Source organism: Harmonia axyridis, chromosome 4 (assembly GCF_914767665.1).
Source record: "Harmonia axyridis chromosome 4, icHarAxyr1.1, whole genome shotgun sequence".
In the NCBI taxonomy this organism is placed as follows: domain Eukaryota; kingdom Metazoa; phylum Arthropoda; class Insecta; order Coleoptera; family Coccinellidae; genus Harmonia; species Harmonia axyridis.
The window spans coordinates 122,275-142,586 of NC_059504.1; the positions used below are offsets into that span (position 1 = coordinate 122,275).

The 20,312-nt window shown below is 35.4% G+C and overlaps 2 protein-coding genes across 7 annotated transcripts in view; one reads left to right on the forward strand and one right to left on the reverse strand.

Moving 5' to 3' along the window:
• Nucleotides 1–20,312, forward strand: part of LOC123677443 (uncharacterized protein C18B11.02c-like) — an 83,890-nt gene that overhangs the window by 42,002 nt on the left and 21,576 nt on the right. The window contains exon 1 of one of the 6 annotated variants that reach the window (XM_045613956.1): nt 4,132–4,326. The exons of 4 other annotated variants lie outside the window; for them this stretch is intronic. In XM_045613956.1, the coding sequence (XP_045469912.1) occupies nt 4,147–4,326 (180 nt within the window). In that variant the 5' untranslated portion in view covers nt 4,132–4,146. Of the gene's footprint in view, nt 1–4,131; nt 4,327–15,621; nt 15,885–20,312 lie in introns of those variants that run through there. One more of the 6 variants, XM_045613957.1, reaches the window with a different exon arrangement.
• On the reverse strand, nt 23–20,263 carry LOC123677446 (transmembrane protein 272-like). Its single transcript, XM_045613959.1, has 4 exons — nt 19,993–20,263; nt 9,635–9,757; nt 8,293–8,397; nt 23–230 (listed from the first exon to the last, which is right to left on the reverse strand). The coding sequence occupies exons 1-4, from the start codon at nt 20,183–20,185 to the stop codon at nt 40–42; spliced, it is 612 nt and encodes a 203-aa protein (XP_045469915.1). The 5' UTR covers nt 20,186–20,263; the 3' UTR covers nt 23–39.

Genomic DNA, 20,312 nt, shown 5'->3' on the forward strand with positions numbered 1-20,312 from the left:
ATTTAATTTGAACATAGGATAGGGGCATAAAAACTTCACTCAATTTCTCGATTTATTGAAATCATTTCTCATCATCATATAACATAGTCCAAGTAGAACAAAAAATCCCAAAGAAGTATATTGTAAAAGCAACCACCAGAACGAAAATAGGTAAACCACCCTATTGCAGTACAAGGGAGATTCGGTTGGTATGTAAACTGGTTGATATTCTTTGAAGACCCAAATAGATCCTGAAAAACAGTGGGATAAATCAATACATCGAATTTCTCAACAGTTTATTTAATCTTAATCGACTGTAATGAAATCGATTCAAGTTATTCATCAAGAGTATCGGATTATGGTGGTAGGGTTATTTATAGAACTGAGGAAATTGTGGTTAGAGCCATGCAATCTTTAGTTTTTGGTATATTGCCTTCAAAAATGGACCTTTGGAATAATCTTTTTTTTAATTACGTCTTCGTACCTCCGAATCCATAAAACTATATATACGAACAATGGGTTATACACTATTATTTATGTTTATTCATTTAAAAAAATTTATTTAACGACCGGTTTCATTATGGGTACGTAATATTCTGGATAACCTACGAAATCAGTTATTTCGAGTGACCTTGAACGACGAACGGAAATAAAATCGCTGTAAACGATTCTTTGAAAAACGTTCTGACAACGTAATTATAGTGGCCAAGAATTGAAAGAAAATAAAATACGAAACCACGTCAAGCCCATTCGTTTTCTTAGACACCACGGTGTTATTTTAAGTTACCTTCAAACTATTAAAATTTTCTTTTTATAGTTTATAGCTGAAATAAAATCATCCGAGCACATAGTTCAACTTTCACATTTATGCACACGTTTTTCCTGAATGTTTGTTAAATTAAATTCTGTGCTTCCGTGTATTAAGCACGATGTAGTAATTTAGAATTTCCAGATCAGCTTGGGTTTCGAAGGTACATCCAAAACTAATAAATTCAAAGAGCAATTGTGTTATTTTATTATATTATTATTATTATTTATTATTATATGTTATTCGCTAGTACGAATAAGGTTTTTAACCTACTCTTCAAGACTCCCCTCGAAATATAATTTTAATTGGATTAATAATGAAGGTATGGCTGGAGTTTTCTCATAACAATAACAACTTTTCAAAGAATTCCTCTTTTTCAGAGGGTTGTTATTAAATATTCAACACAAATAAAGGGTCTCATTTGAATACAAACGGAGATAAAAAACATAAATATTTCTCGCCACCGAAAGAACTATATTTCGTTTGAGATTACAACATAAGAACCTTCTCTTATCTATCCTATAGAAATTTTCGAATCTTGAGGGCACTTTCGACTAAAAGCGAGATAGGAAAACGAATCGTGGAAAAGCACGTACAGGAGAGTGCTCAAAATAATTGCGGACAAAAGCTAAATTCACAATGAAAATTAACCTGCAGAAATTACGTGAAATTTCCATTCTCGCTTCTTGCAATGGAGATTGCTTTGATATAATTGCTCCGGTGCAGACAAGACTTGATTTTCTTACCTTTGGGAAAATTTTGGAATTCGGGAAATATTAGAAGGATAAGATTTTAGGGGGTTCCATTGCACCGCGACCTTGAGGTATATTGTGCCCTCTATTAGAGATGTTTTCGCTATTAGTTGTCGTAGTTTACAGCTCGTTTGAGTTCTAATGAACTCCAGTATCTTGAAAGGCTTGAAGGAGATTACTTCATCACTTCTACAAGTCTCTCCTCAAAAACATTTTTTTTATTGGCTAGTGATGGCGAGACATTCCGTTACCAGGAGATCCACAGTTTCTTCCTCCAGTCTGCAGAATCTGCACTCGTCGTTTTCTAGTAGTCATTCTCATGAGGTGCCTTCTAAAAAATACAGCGAGGAGGTGTAGCATATTCTTGCAAGATACTTTTCAAATCTCGTAGTTTGGATTGTCTTATTGGATTTGAACTCAATACTGAACAGTTTGGTTGAAGATACCAATTGTTGGTATTTGGATGAGCAAGCGTAATATTTTCGGTGTTTCTCTCATATTTCTGTTTCTAAAGTTCGGAATCAGGATGATTTTCATTCGAATTGTGGATTTGTAAAAATCCTCTCGTTCCATATCAGTTATTTTCATTATGAGCAACTCGAATCAAAAAGGGGCTTATGCTTCTGTTTGAGCTGCATCCAAAACATCAAAAAGGGGCATCGAAAACGCGTTGTTCCAGAACAAACACGCGCTCCTGTTATCAAATTCCAAACGGATCGGCCAAATAGCCAGAAAAGCGGCAGAACAAACATCTGCGTATTTCATTAGCCAAAAGACAATAGACAGCTCGGATCTGTGCTGGAGATATCGCGGTCTATTTTTATATTAATGATGTACGAGGCCGGTGTATAAAGCTCGGGCTCAAGATTAGACGTACAACAAGATTTATACGCTGGTCTATGGAAAAAGGAGGGATTCAGTTAGGCGGCTCCCAAGACGAATTCATTATTCAATTTATATCACTCTCTACACCCTGACTTCGAAATAAATTCAATTAAGAGCTCATTGGGAGTGCGGAACGATTTACTGTCAGAGAGGTTTCTTAGGGATGAAATTTTCTCGGCTTGTAATGGGAGAATAATTATAGTTGATGTTTCTTCTATTTGATTTTTTGTGATGAATATACCAGTTTATCAATTTCAGAAGAACGATTTACAGGTGTTTCATACTTTTCAACTAATATGTACTGAAATTGACATTATTCATCTTCATAACTGAAACAACCCACGATTTTCAGCTGAATTTGAATTTTCAGGATTCAATATTGTGTTTTCAAAAGACTCTGCTATAGGTGCCAAGACGCCTTAGAAATATTCTAAGCAGGACGCAGTGATTTTCATAATAATAGAGGCTCCCCTCCCCGGAAAAATGATGATTTTGGAAGTATTTTGTCGTCAAGTGTTCTCGGCTCAGAGAAAGAAAGGAAAAAAACTAAAATTACCGAAAGATGGCGAAAAGATCAAACAAACTAACGCGAATGTTCCCGTTTCGCGATTTTTCGGGATCGCCTCGCTATAAACAGATAAATTTTGAAGAAATTCCTAACGAAGTTCCAGATTCACGCCAACGTGAACGACCAATAGGAAAAAAGTCCGATATCCGTCGCGTAGGAACGACTAAGATGTCTAAAAACCATGTGTATGAACTGATTAGCTTTTGTTTTGCCAATTTTGAGAATATTAGTTAGCTTCGTTATGTCAACTGTAGGTAGCGCTATCAACAAATTAAGATTCATGTTATTTATTATTTACGAGTTTTGTGCCATTATGTACCTATATGTATATCTTTCATTATTGTTATGATCTATGGAAGTAATTCTTTTAATTGAAATACCAATAAACTCTCTCTATTACAAATATTGGAATTCATACCAGTAAACGTTTCGTGTTTTGTTTCACGACTTTGCACGATCATACTCGATTACACATCGCTTTTGATTGGTCAGTATCGGGTTTTAATTAATGTATCCAATCAAAATCAACGGAAAAAGATCGAAATGACAAGTATGACGTTGCGGCGCCGCCACGAACTAAAACTAATATTTTCAATTTGGTCGAATGTCATTGCATTCAAAATTTGACGAGTGCATTCACCATGTTTTTAGACATCTTAGGAACGACCACGGCAATTGGCGTTTCTAGAATATTCAGAATCGTCGATTGAACAAGGAAGAATGATAAATTCGGTTAATTATATCGATTCAATAACAGGAGTTTGATATTTGACTCAAATATCCATACGAAATATGACCCCATATGATTGCTTTCCAAATTTTAAAAGCTGCAAATAGAAAATTCTTGGACTGAGGGCGTGCAAGGTCAAACTTCATTCATGCCGTGGTTTCTTTCCATAATTAGAACATAGCAGATGTACAAACAGATAAAAAGGAAGATTACAGGTATTTAATCTGTTATTTGTATAAATAATCAACATTTTCTCGAAAAAATCATGCAAAAATGTGTAATTTCCTGAACATTCTGACGTTTCTCTTAAATCTGTGTTCCCTGATATCATCCATCGATGGCTTTCAGACTATGTACGTCGTGAATGGAAGTCAGATGATATTCAAATAGACTTTTTGAATTTTGGACGAATCAATAGAAAAAAATGCAAGAAACTATGATTCAGATCCGTTTCCCAGGTATATTTGATGATATTTTCAAACAGAATCGTTTTGAGTCAGTCAGCGAATACTTCATTTGCCAGAAGCCTCTACAGTGTTACAGTGTTATTTGGTTATTTGAGGAATTTTTAACGAGATATATAAGAAAAAAATGGAACGGAACGGTGAGTACCGCCCTTTTATGATAATATTCTCGCTTGTTGTTGAGATTTTCATGGAAATTGACCAAATTTTATGGTAATGAATGAAAATCAATATAGTAATGAATTAAATGGTGGAATTATTTCACTTTGGACTGATATGAGGAAACAAAAAAGGTAATAATAGATATAATTCGATATCATTCATATTTAACGATTTATCAGACGAAAATCATGAAAATTTTTCAACTTTATAAAATTTCTCTAATCTGAAATTTTGATTCTTTCATATGGGAGGCACAAATTTAACTTGCAATGTATAATGGCAATAGCCGAGACGTCCGAGATCTCAACAATGAATAGGGATTCTCGCGATTGAAGGTTCGAATCGCAGCGGGTCTGAAAATTTTTTATGGTAGTTTTGTCAGTTATCAAGTTTTATATTTTTTTTTGCGGTAAATGCTACGGAATATTGAAATGGATAATTCTTTTTGATTCACTGTGTGGGTGAATTCAGAGTATTTATCTCAGACCATCAGAAATCTGATAGAACCATAGACCCATAATAATTATATAGATCTATGAATAGAACCGACAACAGCCGATAAAGCATCGCGGTTCGCGTCGATCGCTTACGACCTTATAGAAAGTCAAGATGGCCGACATTGACACTTCTAAATTGAATCAATGTTAATTTTTTAGGTGTTTTGAATATAATCATGTTGGAAAATGGGTGAAATATCAATAATATTAGCCACTGGGCTAATTGTGTATAAGAGGAATTAAATGAAGTGAACTTGGTGATGGTGTGACTGTTTTAGAATAACTAGACGCAATCATGGTTTGTTGACTTCGGATTCGAAACTTGTACCTCAAAATTGGTAAGTCTGCAAACTTTATTTCCACACTCGCGAGAAAAGTTGAACTTTCCCCACTTGTTGCACAATATACAATCATTATAGTATATTGTGCAACAAGTGTATGAGTATGAGCAATACATAGTTTTGAAGTTGAGTGAAGAATACGCTACTTTCCATAGCAGTTGTAGGAAAAGGTAGTTTTAATTTCCACAGATTAAGGCAGTGTTGACGATCATTCGAATTTAGTTCCACCCAGTATGGTTAATCGAACATTCCTCCCATAATTCCCAATCTGGTACAGCCAGTCGCGTCAGTTCGATTTCCATTCGAAAATCATCCCTCACAAGCGACATGGGAGTGTTTCCGGTCCCCACAACCATATTCCCGAGTCCATTAAGTAATTCCCCAATTAAAGTCCGCATCTTCCGGCAGTGTTCACGTAGAAACCGGAGAAACACGGGGAGAGAAAACGGTCATATATCTCGGTATCTCCGGACGAATTCTGGAGGGCCCCAAATTGGTGCCTCGGCAATTTTTCACTACCTGTGGACGTGGAAAAAATAGGACGTGCCTTCGTGGTCTGCGAGAAACTTACGCTCGGCATGGTGGGGATATTGTGCAATTGATAAGTTCGCCGACGGAATGGGTTCTTGAATAGGAGAAATGTGGGGTGTTGTTGAATTTACCTCGCTCGATTTTTGTCGACTAACCTTTGCATCTTGATTCGTGGTTCTCATTAGAACGTTGTTCGGGCTAGATTTTTGTTGAAAATAACGTGCTCAAATTTCTTGGATATTTCGATACCTAACTACGACTACGAAACATGACGCAAAAAATCATTATTTTTACTGAATCAACATGTTTTTCCAGCTCTTACGAAGTTATTCTTCACAATTTGAACTTGGGGCATTTGTATTTTCAGAAATATTTGAACAACCGTTGAAGGAAAAATGAAATTAACTGCTTGATTTTAGTGCTATTCAATTGTTGCAGAATGGCGGATGAGTCGGTTTAACAAATTCAATAATGGTGGAAACAATAACAAACTACATATTTCATCATCTCAGTTTTGCTGGCTGAACCTCGAAATTGATTAAATTAATTCCATATCGGTTCTATAGTACACAACAATATACTCATCTAATTTATGCGAGCTGAATAACGCCCCCAATAGTGTAATTCAATTTGTATTCTAAATTTTTCATTATAAAGACCTCCATTATTATTATCATAGAGCCTAAATAATTAATTATTTGTTAATGACGTTATTTCCCATTCACATTCTGCAAAGGGGTTTCCAATAACAGGTTTTATGTAGAATAGTCCGCAATCTAGACAGTTGTCATTTTTGAAGCTATTATCTTTTGACATTTGACTAGTAAAAACAACGCCATTCCTACGAACGGAACGATACATGCTTCAACAACGCATTGAAATTTTGGAAATTCACTGCAAAAATTGTGGAAATTTTTCAGTCGCAGTTAGGAAAACTAGAGTACTTTTGGGAAGTACCTTCTCGGCCGGCAATAGTAAAACTGGTAGAAAAATTTTAAATATTTTTTTCCGATATCAAATTGAAACCTTTTATTTGAAAATCCTTAACGAGTACCTACAGAGCTGAGAATTTTTTTTCGCCTTTTATTTCGACCGAAAAAACAACATTCACTTCCATTTACTGCTGCCTACCTTGATTTCGCGCCATTATTTGAGTTGTTTCTCCCACGTTACCGCCAAAATTCCCCCTTCTCTCTGTATTTACTGTTTGTTCGCATGAATAATTCGATACCGAAATTACTTTCCAAATTTCTCAGGCGGTTTGCCACCGGACTTTAATGCTGCAATAGCAGTTAAACTTTTATTTTCACCAACTCCCAGCTCTCATACATGACAAAGAACGTACAAATGCCCGACTCGAATGTTACATTGGAGATACCAAGGATTTGTTGGTCGTGGAGCATAATGGAGGTTTAGTGTTTTTTTTTAGGATGGAAAGTTATTCGCTTCATCGATCTTCAACGTCTTGCAAATCTGGAAAGATCTTGTTGTTTACCAAGCTATCTTCCAGATTATTATTTGAATTGAATTCTTTCAGAGATCTATTAGGTATTATTTTTTCCTGAGATCCACTTTACTATTTTTTAATGCAACTATAATTTTTCGGGCTTTTTGCAGTGGTCCTGTCGATTTTCAAACGCTTACTTCTGAAGATTCAGTAGGCTAGTTTGAAGCCTTCAGCGAAAGTGTCCTACTAAACTTTAAAAAATCATATAAAAAGAAATTTTTGAGCGAAAAGTGGCTAAGTTATTTATGTAAATTTTGTGATAATTACTTGAATCTGTAAATTAGTATTCAAACCCAAGGTTTGGCAAAAGTATACCGTGGAATGTATTACAAAATGTAAATAAAAAAAAAATTCTGAATGTAGCATATCTAAAAAGAAGATCTGGGAGCTATTTCGCCTTTTTCACCAAGAATAGTTGAAAAATCGAGGATACCAAAATGTCTGTTTGTGCTACTATTGAAATCAAGATATTTTCCCTCCCTATTCGCAATCTCATCTGTTTTCGACCAGTGTATTGTGACCGCATATTTCGAAATTCCGCACCTTCATCGTAAAAACAAAGGGCCGTAATTGGACGGCCGTTTCGCAAAGCGGACAGTTCGAAGAGGCGTCGTTTTCAGCCATATTCGTCACAGCCATCGACTGTTCGAACTCGATGTTAGGGATGCAGAAAAAGATGACAATTTCCCAGAACGTTCGGTTCTGTTCTGCATTCCAGACACGGCTCATAAAGTTTGGAAATGGAGAACGGTCAGCAGTAACTTCAGAAGATTAATACATCCCGAATGCACATGGAAAAAAATTGGCTTCTTTGTCAATTTGTCATCTGTGAGAGCTCCATATTGAATCGTTGTTTTCAAGAAATTCGGATAATAAATTTAGAACAAGCTATTGCAATTCATCTTTGTTGTTTCAATGTGTCTAATTTCAAGAATGAAATCTTTTTTTTTCTCTACCTACAACCGCTTCGACTGTTGGTTGCAAGTAGTGTTACTTGATGTGGAAATTAGATTATTCGATATCAATTGAAAATCATAAGAAAAATTCGTATATCTACTTATGACTTACCTATAACATTCCAAACAACGTAAATGCACACTAATAACAATGAAATATTATACATTCGAACATCATCCATCTTGTTCAAGAATCTGGCAGTCGCTCCCAGAAACCCTGAAATATAAAACAGGGGATCACATTCGAATGCAAAAGATGGCCTGAAAAATTCAGGGAAAATTGCCTTATCTATCATCCGATCCGGGTGCACAAAAAAAAAAAAACAATAAAAGCTTTCGGGCCTAAGCACACAACATAAGCTTATTCATTTCAAACATTACGCTATCAGAGGACATTCGATAACCCTGTTTTTAATGTTTTATTCGTATGGAATCTGAGAGGTGGAATCAGATTTATATTGAACGGGATCTTGAAGAATATTGGATTATCAGTATGGTTCTTTGATATGAATTTCAATACGTTGTTGAAGCGTTTATCTTTCCATTTTCTGTAATGGCGTAGTTTTTATTTGCCTGCATGGAAAGTGAAAGCTGCCCATATAGCGGTCTATTCAAAATGAAAACTATTATTGTTAAACCCTTTGTAATGAAAACTCTTCTCAGATTTTCTACAGCCACGGTGCAATGTAAAACTTAATATTGATTCGTTAGAGGCAAGTTTCATGACAACAATTTCATCTTCGCTCGAACAATATCGTAACTCCAGTGTCTGTACACCGTGGCAGATTTCAAGGGATTACAACTGACGGCTTTACAAAGCTTCAAAGTTTAGTGATCACTGCTAGGAGAATACACATGTCAACTTCCAGACGCAACGTTCGTTCTGAAATTCATTGGGAACGCTAGTTGTGTAAATTAAGTGTTCCGCGTAATTAGATTTCTGCCCGTGTAGGAATTCTGATTCTGCACAAATTAAGTTATTCATTTTAACGAATTCGGGAACAAAGGTACACTCCTGTCTGAGCCAGGCGTGTGAGAAGATAGCAATGGAGGAAGAATTAATTGTTATTCTTTGACACAAATAGAATGAGCGGGATTCCGTAAACACGGAAAACCAGCGGTTTTGTTGGTTCTTGAAGAACACCTTGTTTATTGTATAATTGTGGGTGTGAAACAACTGGTTCTTACACCACATAAAGTTCTGAAGTTGGCGACACGTTGTCGCTTCAGTGTCATCATAAAGTCGGAAGTTTGCTCGAGATGAAAAGTTGGAACTCTCAGTAGTTTCTTAGTTCAGCCTTGGGTTATCTGCGGTTTAATTTTTTTTCTATGCCATTCGTATGAACAGATACGCGAATAGTTAATCATCATTATTCTATAATCTATGAACTCATAGAACGTATAATGAGTATACGAAAATTATAAATCAGAAGAAACCTGTAACTTAAACTTACCTGTGACAATCAAATAAATAGGTATCATGCAATTCAGTGGACATTTGTTCAAGTACACCCAACCTATAGAAAATGTAGTGAACATCAGAGCATACCAAAGAACCAGTGACGCATTTATACCAGCTGCAAGAAAAAACACGAAAAGTGAATTGTATTATTTCTTAGTTATACGGGATGATTCATTATAAATATCCAATTTTTGAGTTTCAGATTCTAAACCTCGAAATTACAAATGAGACTAGTTTCAGACATGCCGAGCATTTGAAATTTAAATATTGATTTTGATTTTCGAAATAATTTTCGTGTTCTTATAATTTATATTTGAAAATGGCAATTTTCATTTCATTCATTTTATATACTGAACACAACCAAGTGTAACTAGTGCCCTCTGCTGCTAATGCTAAGTTAGAGTCCTCGTGGCAAAAAACGTAAAATTGCCAAATTTCAGATAGAAAATGTGTATTTCATCTTTAAACTCTCAGTATCTTTCATACTGGCAATATTTGTATATTGGTCAGCTTTGTTGTAGTCAATCGACTTCTACAGTTAAATGTAAAAAACCATATTCAAATTACAGTAGCGTGAAAAAAAAAGATCACACTTGACTAATGTCCTATCAACAACAACAAAAAATAAAACTGTGATGTAAATACTTCTATATGAAATCTTTACAGCATCAAACTCTTCTGTGATGATTTCAATTCTGGAAGTGATATTGTCCATTCTGTATATCCTGTGATGCCATTTCCATACGTGAGTACTCCCCAGACGGCTGAAAATAAATCAAAATCCTCGCGTGTGAAAATTATAACAAAATATCCGTGTAGAGTCACGTGCATCGAAGTAAATTCTCAAGTCTTGTTTGTCAAACGCGAAACGTCCCAAATTGGATTATCCTTCCACCGAATCCTGACGTTGTCGACCGAATGGGGCGAAGGAAGTATAACAAGAATCCTGTCATTCAACTTCCTACAAGTGGTATGAGATTCTCTGCGAAAAATCATGATCTAATTTAATTCCAGCGAAAATATTCGAGTGCTCGCTGCATCGGACCTGATGAAGTTCATTTTAAACTTGTCAAGAATATTCGCAAAATTCCCATTCAAATGGAAGTTTTTAGATATTTCCAAGGAAGTAATACACAGGTCGGTTCGCCTTACTGTTTCATAGGAAGCTTATTGGGAGCTTAAAGAGGTGACAAAGATATGTCAAATTATCGTTAAATTGATAAAATTTTTCAGATAACTTAATCGAAACTTGAAAAATTACACCTATACAGGTTGCTTCTAAACTAGAAGTAAAACGAAAATGACAGATTCCTCTGATCATTTTAAGAAAAAAAGTATTATAAACATTGACCCGCAATGATAAATGAATTAATTATAAGTTTTGGAACTTATTTAGCCAATCTGTAGCGAAGATTAATAAGACTCGATAAACTGGTATAACCGCATCTCAAAAAATACTACAAGAGACACCCTGTATCTCGAAAGCAAAGCATTTGGGGGTCCATATTTATAGGATATTTATATAACCAAGGAATCTCTCACTTTCATTTGTAGTTTCAATTTAGGACCAACCTGTTTGTTTGAAATTGTGAAATGTGAACTAATGAATAAATTTTGTTATCAATATTCTCTTCGAATTTTTCAGTTTTTTAGCGTTCTTTCCAATAAATATTCACTTATTATTACTGCAAAATCACGTCAAGGAACAACTCTTTCGTTTCATTTATTAAAAAATAATTAACATAAATCTCAATAATACTCATCACTTATTAGACAGTATATTACAACAATCACTAGATGTTCTTATATCAATTAATATATGAATTATCTGTCGCACGAAATTGGGAAAATAATATAAAAACCGGTTTTTCACTCATGTCGAAAATCAATTCGATTCACACGTGTTGGCAACAACACCAAATGTCAAGCAGAGCTAGTCACGATTTTCATTGTAGCATTGTCAATGCAGTTACCTTATCAGTTTCACATATGATCGGAATGAATGTATTCCATTTCAAATGGGAGAATCTAATGCCCGATTTGTCAACAGCGTTAACCAACTTAGACCGCACGCCGGGATATTTAGTTCTACTTTATAGGTAGAAACTGTACTACACATATTTGATTTGTAGGCGGCAGCAGATGCTGATTTCATCTCGTGAAATGGATTTTGATTGGTCTGATATATGCACTGTGTTGCTAATTAAAGGACTGTTGCCTGTTCGTTGTTCCCGGAATCTATAATTGGATGTCTGGAGCAATGTTCATCATTAATGATCTACAGAGATGGATCTTTGTTCGTTTACTAGGCTTTAAAAAATCCAGGACGCGTTTGATATTGTATCAAAAAAAATTAATGTTTCATTTTTAATTTTAAATTGGAGAATCGAAATCATGGCGAAATAACAATAATTAGTGCGATTCAGGTTCTGTTTCAAATTCCTAAATTATGTTGAAATTGTGCGTTATCTATGTTGTTCAAATATTGATTCTAATAATTCATTATGTTGATATCTTATTCATGTATTCAAGTTCTATTTAGACCTACTGAAATTTAATATAAAGTAAGGTCGATTGAAATGAATTTTTATCAACTAAACACCCAGTCAATTAAATATTTACCTTTTAAATCATTTCCCTACTGGAGATTTCGAAAGCTTGAATAAATATCCTACTAATCATGTAATTGCCAGAGTAAATCAAGCCTAGTTTTGTACACACAAAAAATTTACATATAAATCTTTTCCACACCTATTAGCTTCTAACTTAATCCGCTTTTGTGTATTCAACTCATTTCAATGAATATGTATCTACAATTTTCAACGTATAAAACAAATTCCGAAACGTTTTCCATAACTTACTTTAGCGCTGTTGATTTTGCCGATAATTTCGATCATATCAATACAAAATTCACCACAGTGCATGCAGTTATTTTTTCAACTCTCCATCCCGTTGCAATATTTTCAGTCGAAAACATGGGCTTGAACATTCCAACGGTTCATATTTCTGTTCAGTTGGGAATTCTCTACGGGTCGTGCTAGTTTTTCGTTATTTCCATAACATGAGTAGACCAAATGAGTTTGTTTCTGTGAAGCGTACATGAAATATTGGTCGGTTTGTGTGGAATGAAAAATTTCTGACTACCGGAAGTGAGATGGAAATGTAGTGGATATTGTTCCCTTGATTCTCATGAAATATTTATGATTCACATGTCAAACCAATCAATATTTCTGTGTTGCCGGTCCTTTCGTTTTCGAAATTCAATATCGAAATTTCAGGGAAGTGTTTTTCTGACAAAATGAGACGTTTTTGCCCCTAAACATGTGTCCGATATACGAAGTTACAAGATTTTAATTATTTTTTCTTAATAGCCTTTTCAGTTATTAAAATTAACTAATGGGTTCGATCCTTACTTGATGGAAATTCATCATCAAATAAAGTAAAACAAACAATTGTTCAGAAATTGTTTTTTTGGTAGACCACTAGTAGTTTAAAAAAAATGTAGGAAAAAACTTTGGTCAAGTACTACACTTTTTGGTTTCTGTCATACAATTCTCTAGTGATCTTCAGGAGATTCCAAATGATTATAAAAATCCAGTTAGTGATGTATGATGAAACAATTTTGGTACTTATTATCCAATCTGTAGCGAAGATTAATGAATATTCTATAAACTACAATACGAAAAAGTAGGACTACAAGAAACACCCTGTATCTCGCAAAGTATTTGCGGATTCATGTTTATAGTAATTTTTTCTTGAAATTATGAATGGAATCTCTCATTTTCATTTGTACCTGCAGTTTAGAAACACAAAATGATGTTCAAAGAAATAAATCACGATATTATTCGGGTGAATAATTCTCTCGAGACAATCTTCATTCTTGTCCAATCCGTCGGATCTTTTGTCTCGTCCGTTGTTGGCGAAGATTCCCCACTTATACCCCTGTGAATATTTTTTGCCCACCTCTCGATTCTTCAGTTACGCAAAGTCATTAATTTCACCAACGTTTTTTCTTAGCCTGTATCGAATCCAACTCGACCCCCAAACACCAAGGTCAGTCTTTTTGCCGTGTAGGCGTCCTTAGGTCATAGCCTGTCCCTGTGGACCTACAAAAACCGGCGCAAACCTTAATAAAGGAACGCAAACTTAATTCGAAACGAGACTTGACTCGGGAGTTCCGACAGAAAACATCGTTCTCGAAATGACTTCTGTCAGTCTTAATCAAACCGTTCGAGATTAAATGGAAACTTGCTCTCTAATAGAATTTGAATGATTTAGATAGGGTGGTGATTTGGGGATTTTTTTTTACGTTGGGGGATAGAGCGTTCTCTTTCTTTACGATCTGATTGGGGCCGTAAAAAGACACTGAGAATTTCACACCGAGGTTTATCTTGCAGAGAATCGCGAATGCTGATGAATATCACGTGGGATTGAAACTTTGAATTGAATTATTCTGAATTTTATGACAATGAAACTATTAGAGATAAATAGAACTGTGAATGATAAAGATTATTTTAGCCATATTCAGGATAGGACAGAATGTAGTTTCTCTGACGCTTCTACTTTTCCATCACAATATCCATGAAAAAAATGAAAATCTGCGTATTATTCCTTCCTTAAACTAAAAACCATCCTTTAAATGAAAAAAACACTGATAATAATAATAGCAAATACAAAAATTACTTTCTCTGATTCTGTGGCAAATCCGTTCATTTTGTCATTCCTTGTAAAGCAAAAACATAATATACTATATTGAATAATAGAGGCTCCACCCCTCGGAAAAATGACTTTGGAGGTATTTTGTCGTCGAGTGTTCTCGGCTCAGAGAGAGAAAGGAAAAAAACTAAAATTACCGAAAGATAGCGAAAAGATCGAACCAATTAACGCGAATATTTCCGTTTCGCGATTTTTCGGGATCGCCTCGCTATAAACAGATAAAGTTTGAAGAAATTTCTGACGAAGTTCCAGATTCACGCCAACGTGAACAACCAATAGGAAAAAAGTCCGATATCCGTCTCGTAGGAACGACCACGGCAATTGACGTTTCTAGAATATTCCGAATCGTGGATTGAACAAGAAAGAATGATAAATTCGGTTAATTATATCGATTCAATTACAGGAATTTGATATTTGACTGAAATATCCATACGGAATATGCCCCCATATGATTGTTTTTCGAATTTTAAAAGCTGCAAAATGAAAATACTTGGACTGAGGGCGTACAAGGTCAAACTTCATTCATGCCGTGGTTTCTTTCCATAATTTAGACATTGCAGATGTACAAACAGATAAAAAGGGTTATTACAGTTATTTCATGTGTTATTTTATTAAATAATCAACGTTTTCTCGAAAAAATCATGCAAAAATGAGTAATTTGCTAAACATTCTGACGTTTCTCTTAAATCTGTGTTCCCTGATATCATCCATCGATGGCATTCAGAGTATGTACGTCGTTAATGGAAGTCAGATGATATTCAAATAGAATTTTTGAATTTTGGACGAATCAACAGGAAAAATGCAAGAAACTATGATTCAGATCCGTTTCCCAGGTATATTTGATGATATTTTCAAACGGAATCGTTTTAAGTCAGTCAGCGAATACTTCATTTGCCAGAAGACTCTACAGTGTTTCAGTGTTAATACCAATAAACTATCTCTCTCTATTACAAATATTTGAATTCATTCCAGTAAACGTTTCGTGTTTTGTTTCACGACTTTGCACGATCATACTCGATTACACATCGCTTTTGATTGGTCAGTATCGGGTTTTAATTTTTGTATCCAATCAAAATCAACGGAAATGACAAGTATGACATTGCGGCGCCGCCACGAACTAAAACTAATATTTTCAATTTGGTCGAATGTCATTCCATTCAAAAATTGACGAGTGCATTCACCATGTTTTTAGACATCTTAGTCGCGTCGTAAACATTCTGACGTTTCTCTTAAATCTGTGTTCCCCGATATCATCCATCGATGGTTTTCAGAGTATGTACGTCACGTCGTGAATGGAAGTCAGATGATATTCGAATAGAATTTTTGAATTTTGGACGAATCGACAGGAAAAATGCAAGAAACCATGATTCAGATCCGTTTTCCAGGTATATTTGATGATATTTCCAAACGGAATCGTTTCGAGTCAGTCGGCGAATACTTCGTTTGCCAGAAGCCTCTATACAGGTGTTATTTGGTTATTTGAAGATTTTTCAACGAGATATATAAGAAAAGAATGGACCGGAACGGTGAGTACCGCCCTTTTATGATGTTATTCTCACTTTTTGTTGAGATTTTCATGGAAATTGGCCAAATTTTTTAGTAATGAAAGAATGATGGAATTATTTCACTTTGGAATGATATGAGGAAACGAAATCGGTAGTAATAGATATTATGAATATTCGATATCCTTCATATTTAACGGTTTATCAGACGAAAATCATGAAAATTCTTCAACTCTATAAAATTTCTCTGATCTAAAATTTTGATTCTTTCATATGAGAGGCACAAATTCAATTATTCATAAATTACGGCAATAGCCGAGATGTCAGACTTCAACAACGAATGGGACTGTCGCGACTGAAGGTTCGAATCGCAGCTGGTATGAAAATTTTTTTTGGTAATTTTGTCAGTTATCAACTCTTATTATTAATTGTTTTTTTCAACAATATTCTAATATGTACAGGGTGTGTCATTAATTTTTTTTATGTTTTATAATTTCCGAATGCAGATGGAATGACACTCGTCACTCAAAAAGAATATCAGTGTCTTCTGCACTTATATGATAAATCAATTTCAAATTGCAAAAAAAAGCGGTTCCTTTACTTAATAGCACACATTATTCTTGACAATCATATCGTCCAAAAATGTAGACTTGTTGAGCTTATCCCAAAAATATGTTCAACTTCCTCAAGAAACAAATGTATAAAGAAGGATTGTATAAACATCCAAAGTGCTACTTGATTACCTAATTGAAAAATACCAATAAATGTCTAAATTATCTCTCGAAAAACTCTCAGCTAAGAGTAAGAGCTGATGCCTGTTTGTTGGAAATTATTTGGAGCTCATATCATAGTGAACTGCATCATCGGGATGAAGGCAGCTGCCATATTAATATCCCGACTGAAACAAGATGAAAGACTGATGATAAGCGATGTAGTGTAGAACAAACAGGCTGAGAGGAAAAACAGCTTTACGGAGTTTGAGTTTGAACAAAAAGTGGCAACTATGTACAGGCAACTATGTACTGGCAAAACTTACCTATATCAAACCGAAGCGGTTCGATTCGAAGGGCTTTTGTATCAATATTACAATGAAACAAAAAGTGATATGGGACTGTATTGTTTGCTGGCTTCAGTGCCCCAAATCCTATTTGTTTTTCGGCTCAAAATGCCTAAATACCATTTGGGTGAAATTATGGTCTCTGGGTACCTCTGTATTTCTATTTGGTAGGTTCTTGACATGAAAAAATACACGAATTTCTTTTATTTCTACATTAAAGTTTACAGCCTTGATTTTTTTACTTGTTTAACATGAAGTTAATTACTAACAGGGATAAACCAATTAGAAGGATCGATAGAACAATACCAGCATGTGATTTGTTTAAACCTCTCTGGTTAACTTTCACAAAGATTTCTTTGCTAAAAATTTCCTATAAGTTGAAAATAATAAACCAAGACGGTTTTATCGTAATGTAAGGAGTATTTTTTCTATTTTACCAACAGAAATATCGAATGAAATTCCAATGGAAGTATCGATTCCACCTTTATTATCCGTATTCGATTCCATTTCAGTCTCGCACAATTCCAAATCCCAAAAAAGGTTTCCGAGGACAGTGGTATAAAATATGGCCGCTCCGAAAATTGCAATAAAGGAAGAAGAGCAACACCTGGTTACGTCCGGTGCATCGGAATCGCGTTGGCCACTCTTCCGCAGTTGCTTAATGTAAAGAGGTAGAGACAGGGAATGGCACAACCGTTACACAAGGAAACTCATATTATTTCCCATGCGATTTCTTGGTACGTTTCGGTTTTCCTCGCCAAACGAAGATAAATATGTTATGGCCGGATATTATGGCGAATGTGTACACTGATCCGCCCACGTTTCGACCAGTGGCGACTCGTGGCAACACTCGAACAAAAGATCCGCGAGGTGTTGGCAATTTTTTGCTCTATGGGTTTTCATATAATAATATGGTGAGACGCTCATTTAAATAACGCGATGAGAATAGACGCGTCAATTGAGGCTCAATTTCTCGTAAGGGAAAGAACGTGTATAATTAACCTGTTGATAACTCACAGAAATTGTCAAACAGCAAACGGAAAGAAGATTGTGAAGGGTTTTGCAATGCAAAGTTTCATTTAGATAGATATTTGAAAAACGAGTATATTTGAAATCACCAATTCGCACATTTACATCTGTATGTCCTCAACAACTTCACCAATTCCATCTTTGAGGTCTTGAATCGATTGTGGTGCTTTAGCATTGGTGTTAACTTTTTTATTTTGTGCTAAATCACAAGATCTCAGTGGCCAATTGTATTCTTCTCTTCGAGAAATAACAGGACCAGAAATGTGCGTGAGATATGCGAATTATTCTCCATTTTCAATAAAAAAAACGGAAATAGGTAAAATTGAATGCCGGCTAAGATGAAGTACATTTCTCACCAATATTTCATCATGGATGATTCAAGTCTTATGAATTGCGACGCTACTGGTTTCAGGTGAAATTGGCTTATCCCTTTCAAGGATCCGTTCGATTCGGGAAGGGCAATATATGGGAAAAGCGTTCGGGAAATGCTAAAACTTAAATTGGCGGAGTGGAAGCAAAACAAACGCGCAGGGGTTCATTATTTCCACGTCACTTCATTTGCCCTGATAATTTTCAGCCCGTGAATGGATGATAATTGGATTTTTTTTCTTTCGATTTTCGCATTTCCATTCTGATGGCGTTCATAAAATAATTCGTCGAAACGTCGGAATAAGAATAATTTATATTCTGGCGAAGCTACTTACCGAAGCACCGCAAATGTGTGCCTTGAAAATAGGCGGTAAATCGAGCTGGTTTGTGGAATTGAATTGATACTGGTTGGAGATAATTGACATGTTGAAAACAGATCTATGCTGATTCCTATTCTTATCGAATACACCATTCACGTTGAGGAAATTCTTGTATAAACAAGAATCCTCAAATTCCCTTCTTTTTTATACAGAGTGTTCCATTTAGAAACTACAATACTTAAAAAGCGCACAGTGTGCTCAGAAAGTTTCAGTAAATTTACTAATAAAGAAAGACAACAAAATCTACTAAACATTTTCTAAGATATGAATTTCCTTCATTAATCAAATTTCGATTGCTTCGATTGATGATCTGAAATTGGCAAATCCCAATTCTATCCAGGCCAACCTTATATAGGCGGCATAAATATAATGGATTACTTTTGTCTCCCCCAACGCAATTATCCTGAAATGCGTTAGGTGAAAACGCAAGGAGGAAAACAACGGAAGAATTTCCTCCAGAAACAGGACCATTCTGTCTCCTCCTCCCCGGATTCTTCGTACAACAAAGAGTTGTCTCATCTCCTTGGGATCAATTCTCGGTAATAAATTCCTGTGCGAACGACGTCAGCTGTACAGAACAATACACAGCTTTCTAACTCCCACAACGTAGAAAATTAAACCTCATCACTCAAAAGAATTTCATCTCTTCATAACGTCTGTGCCATACTCCATTTTACGCTTCTCACACCTTCTATTGCCAGATGTTCACTATTTCGAAAAATAGCAACCAACTATTGTGCCATCCATTTGGAGGGTGAATTGGCGGACTCTGTTATCTGTTATTCTTCGAATTCAGCTCACAATTTTTTTCAGAATGTGATATAAACACTCTATTTTATCATCTGCAGATGTTTTCTTCACGTACAATTCGAATTCTACACGGATGACATTGAAATATATATGATTTCTATTCGAAAAAAAAATTGAGTGAAAATCTGCAAAAAAAATTGAATTGTTATTGAAACATTAACTCGAATACTTAGGTTGAATATTAACTATTAATGAGGTTGAAGCTGTTTGCATGAGAAGTCTAAAACCTACTCGACCCAAATTAAAGCCATACGCACACATCGAACTCTCCGTAGCGTAAACTTCGTAATAAATTAAACAAAAACCGGAAGGATACGCACTAACCAAATGATTGTTATTCATCGGGGCGCCACGTAATCCGTCAGAAGAGCGAAAAAGATTGAATTGAACTCCGATCCCTTTTAAGCGATGAGGTCTCGAAGCGGCCCCCGTAAAAATGGAGGAAAAGAGGATGTGGAAGAACAAACCCCGGCCTGTAGCTACTTACGCGGTGGTTTTTTCTTAACTTTCAGGTAATCTTCTTCCATTTCGACCACTACGGGGGCCGTGACCGGCTTTTCTCTTTCCGGTTCCTCTTTAATCAGATCCAAACTGCTTTGTCTCGTCGTCAGGACGTGGAGACGTTGGCCTCTTTGGTCCTTGTGCTGGTCATTTTCTCGATTCTCTTGATTTAGGTCCATTTCAATCTCATTCTATGATTGCTAGTTCGTTCTTACTTCAGTCTCGAACGATGCAAAGTTAAACTATGACTATTTATACTTTTGTCCGGTTACATGCGAAATCGGCGGGTATTTTTAGAAGATTCTA

What these genes read in the sequence shown, in the direction of transcription:
- LOC123677446 (XM_045613959.1), bottom strand. Translation starts at nt 20,185, where the DNA reads ATGGACCTAAATCAAGAGAATCGAGAAAATGACCAGCACAAGGACCAA. An exon ending in TATTTATTTGATTGTCACAG is followed by an intron (nt 8,398 to 9,634) that starts GTAAGTTTAAGT and finishes TTTATATTTCAG; the next exon opens with GGTTTCTGGGAGCGACTGCC. An exon ending in CGTTGTTTGGAATGTTATAG is followed by an intron (nt 231 to 8,292) that starts GTAAGTCATAAG and finishes ACTGTTTTTCAG; the next exon opens with GATCTATTTGGGTCTTCAAA.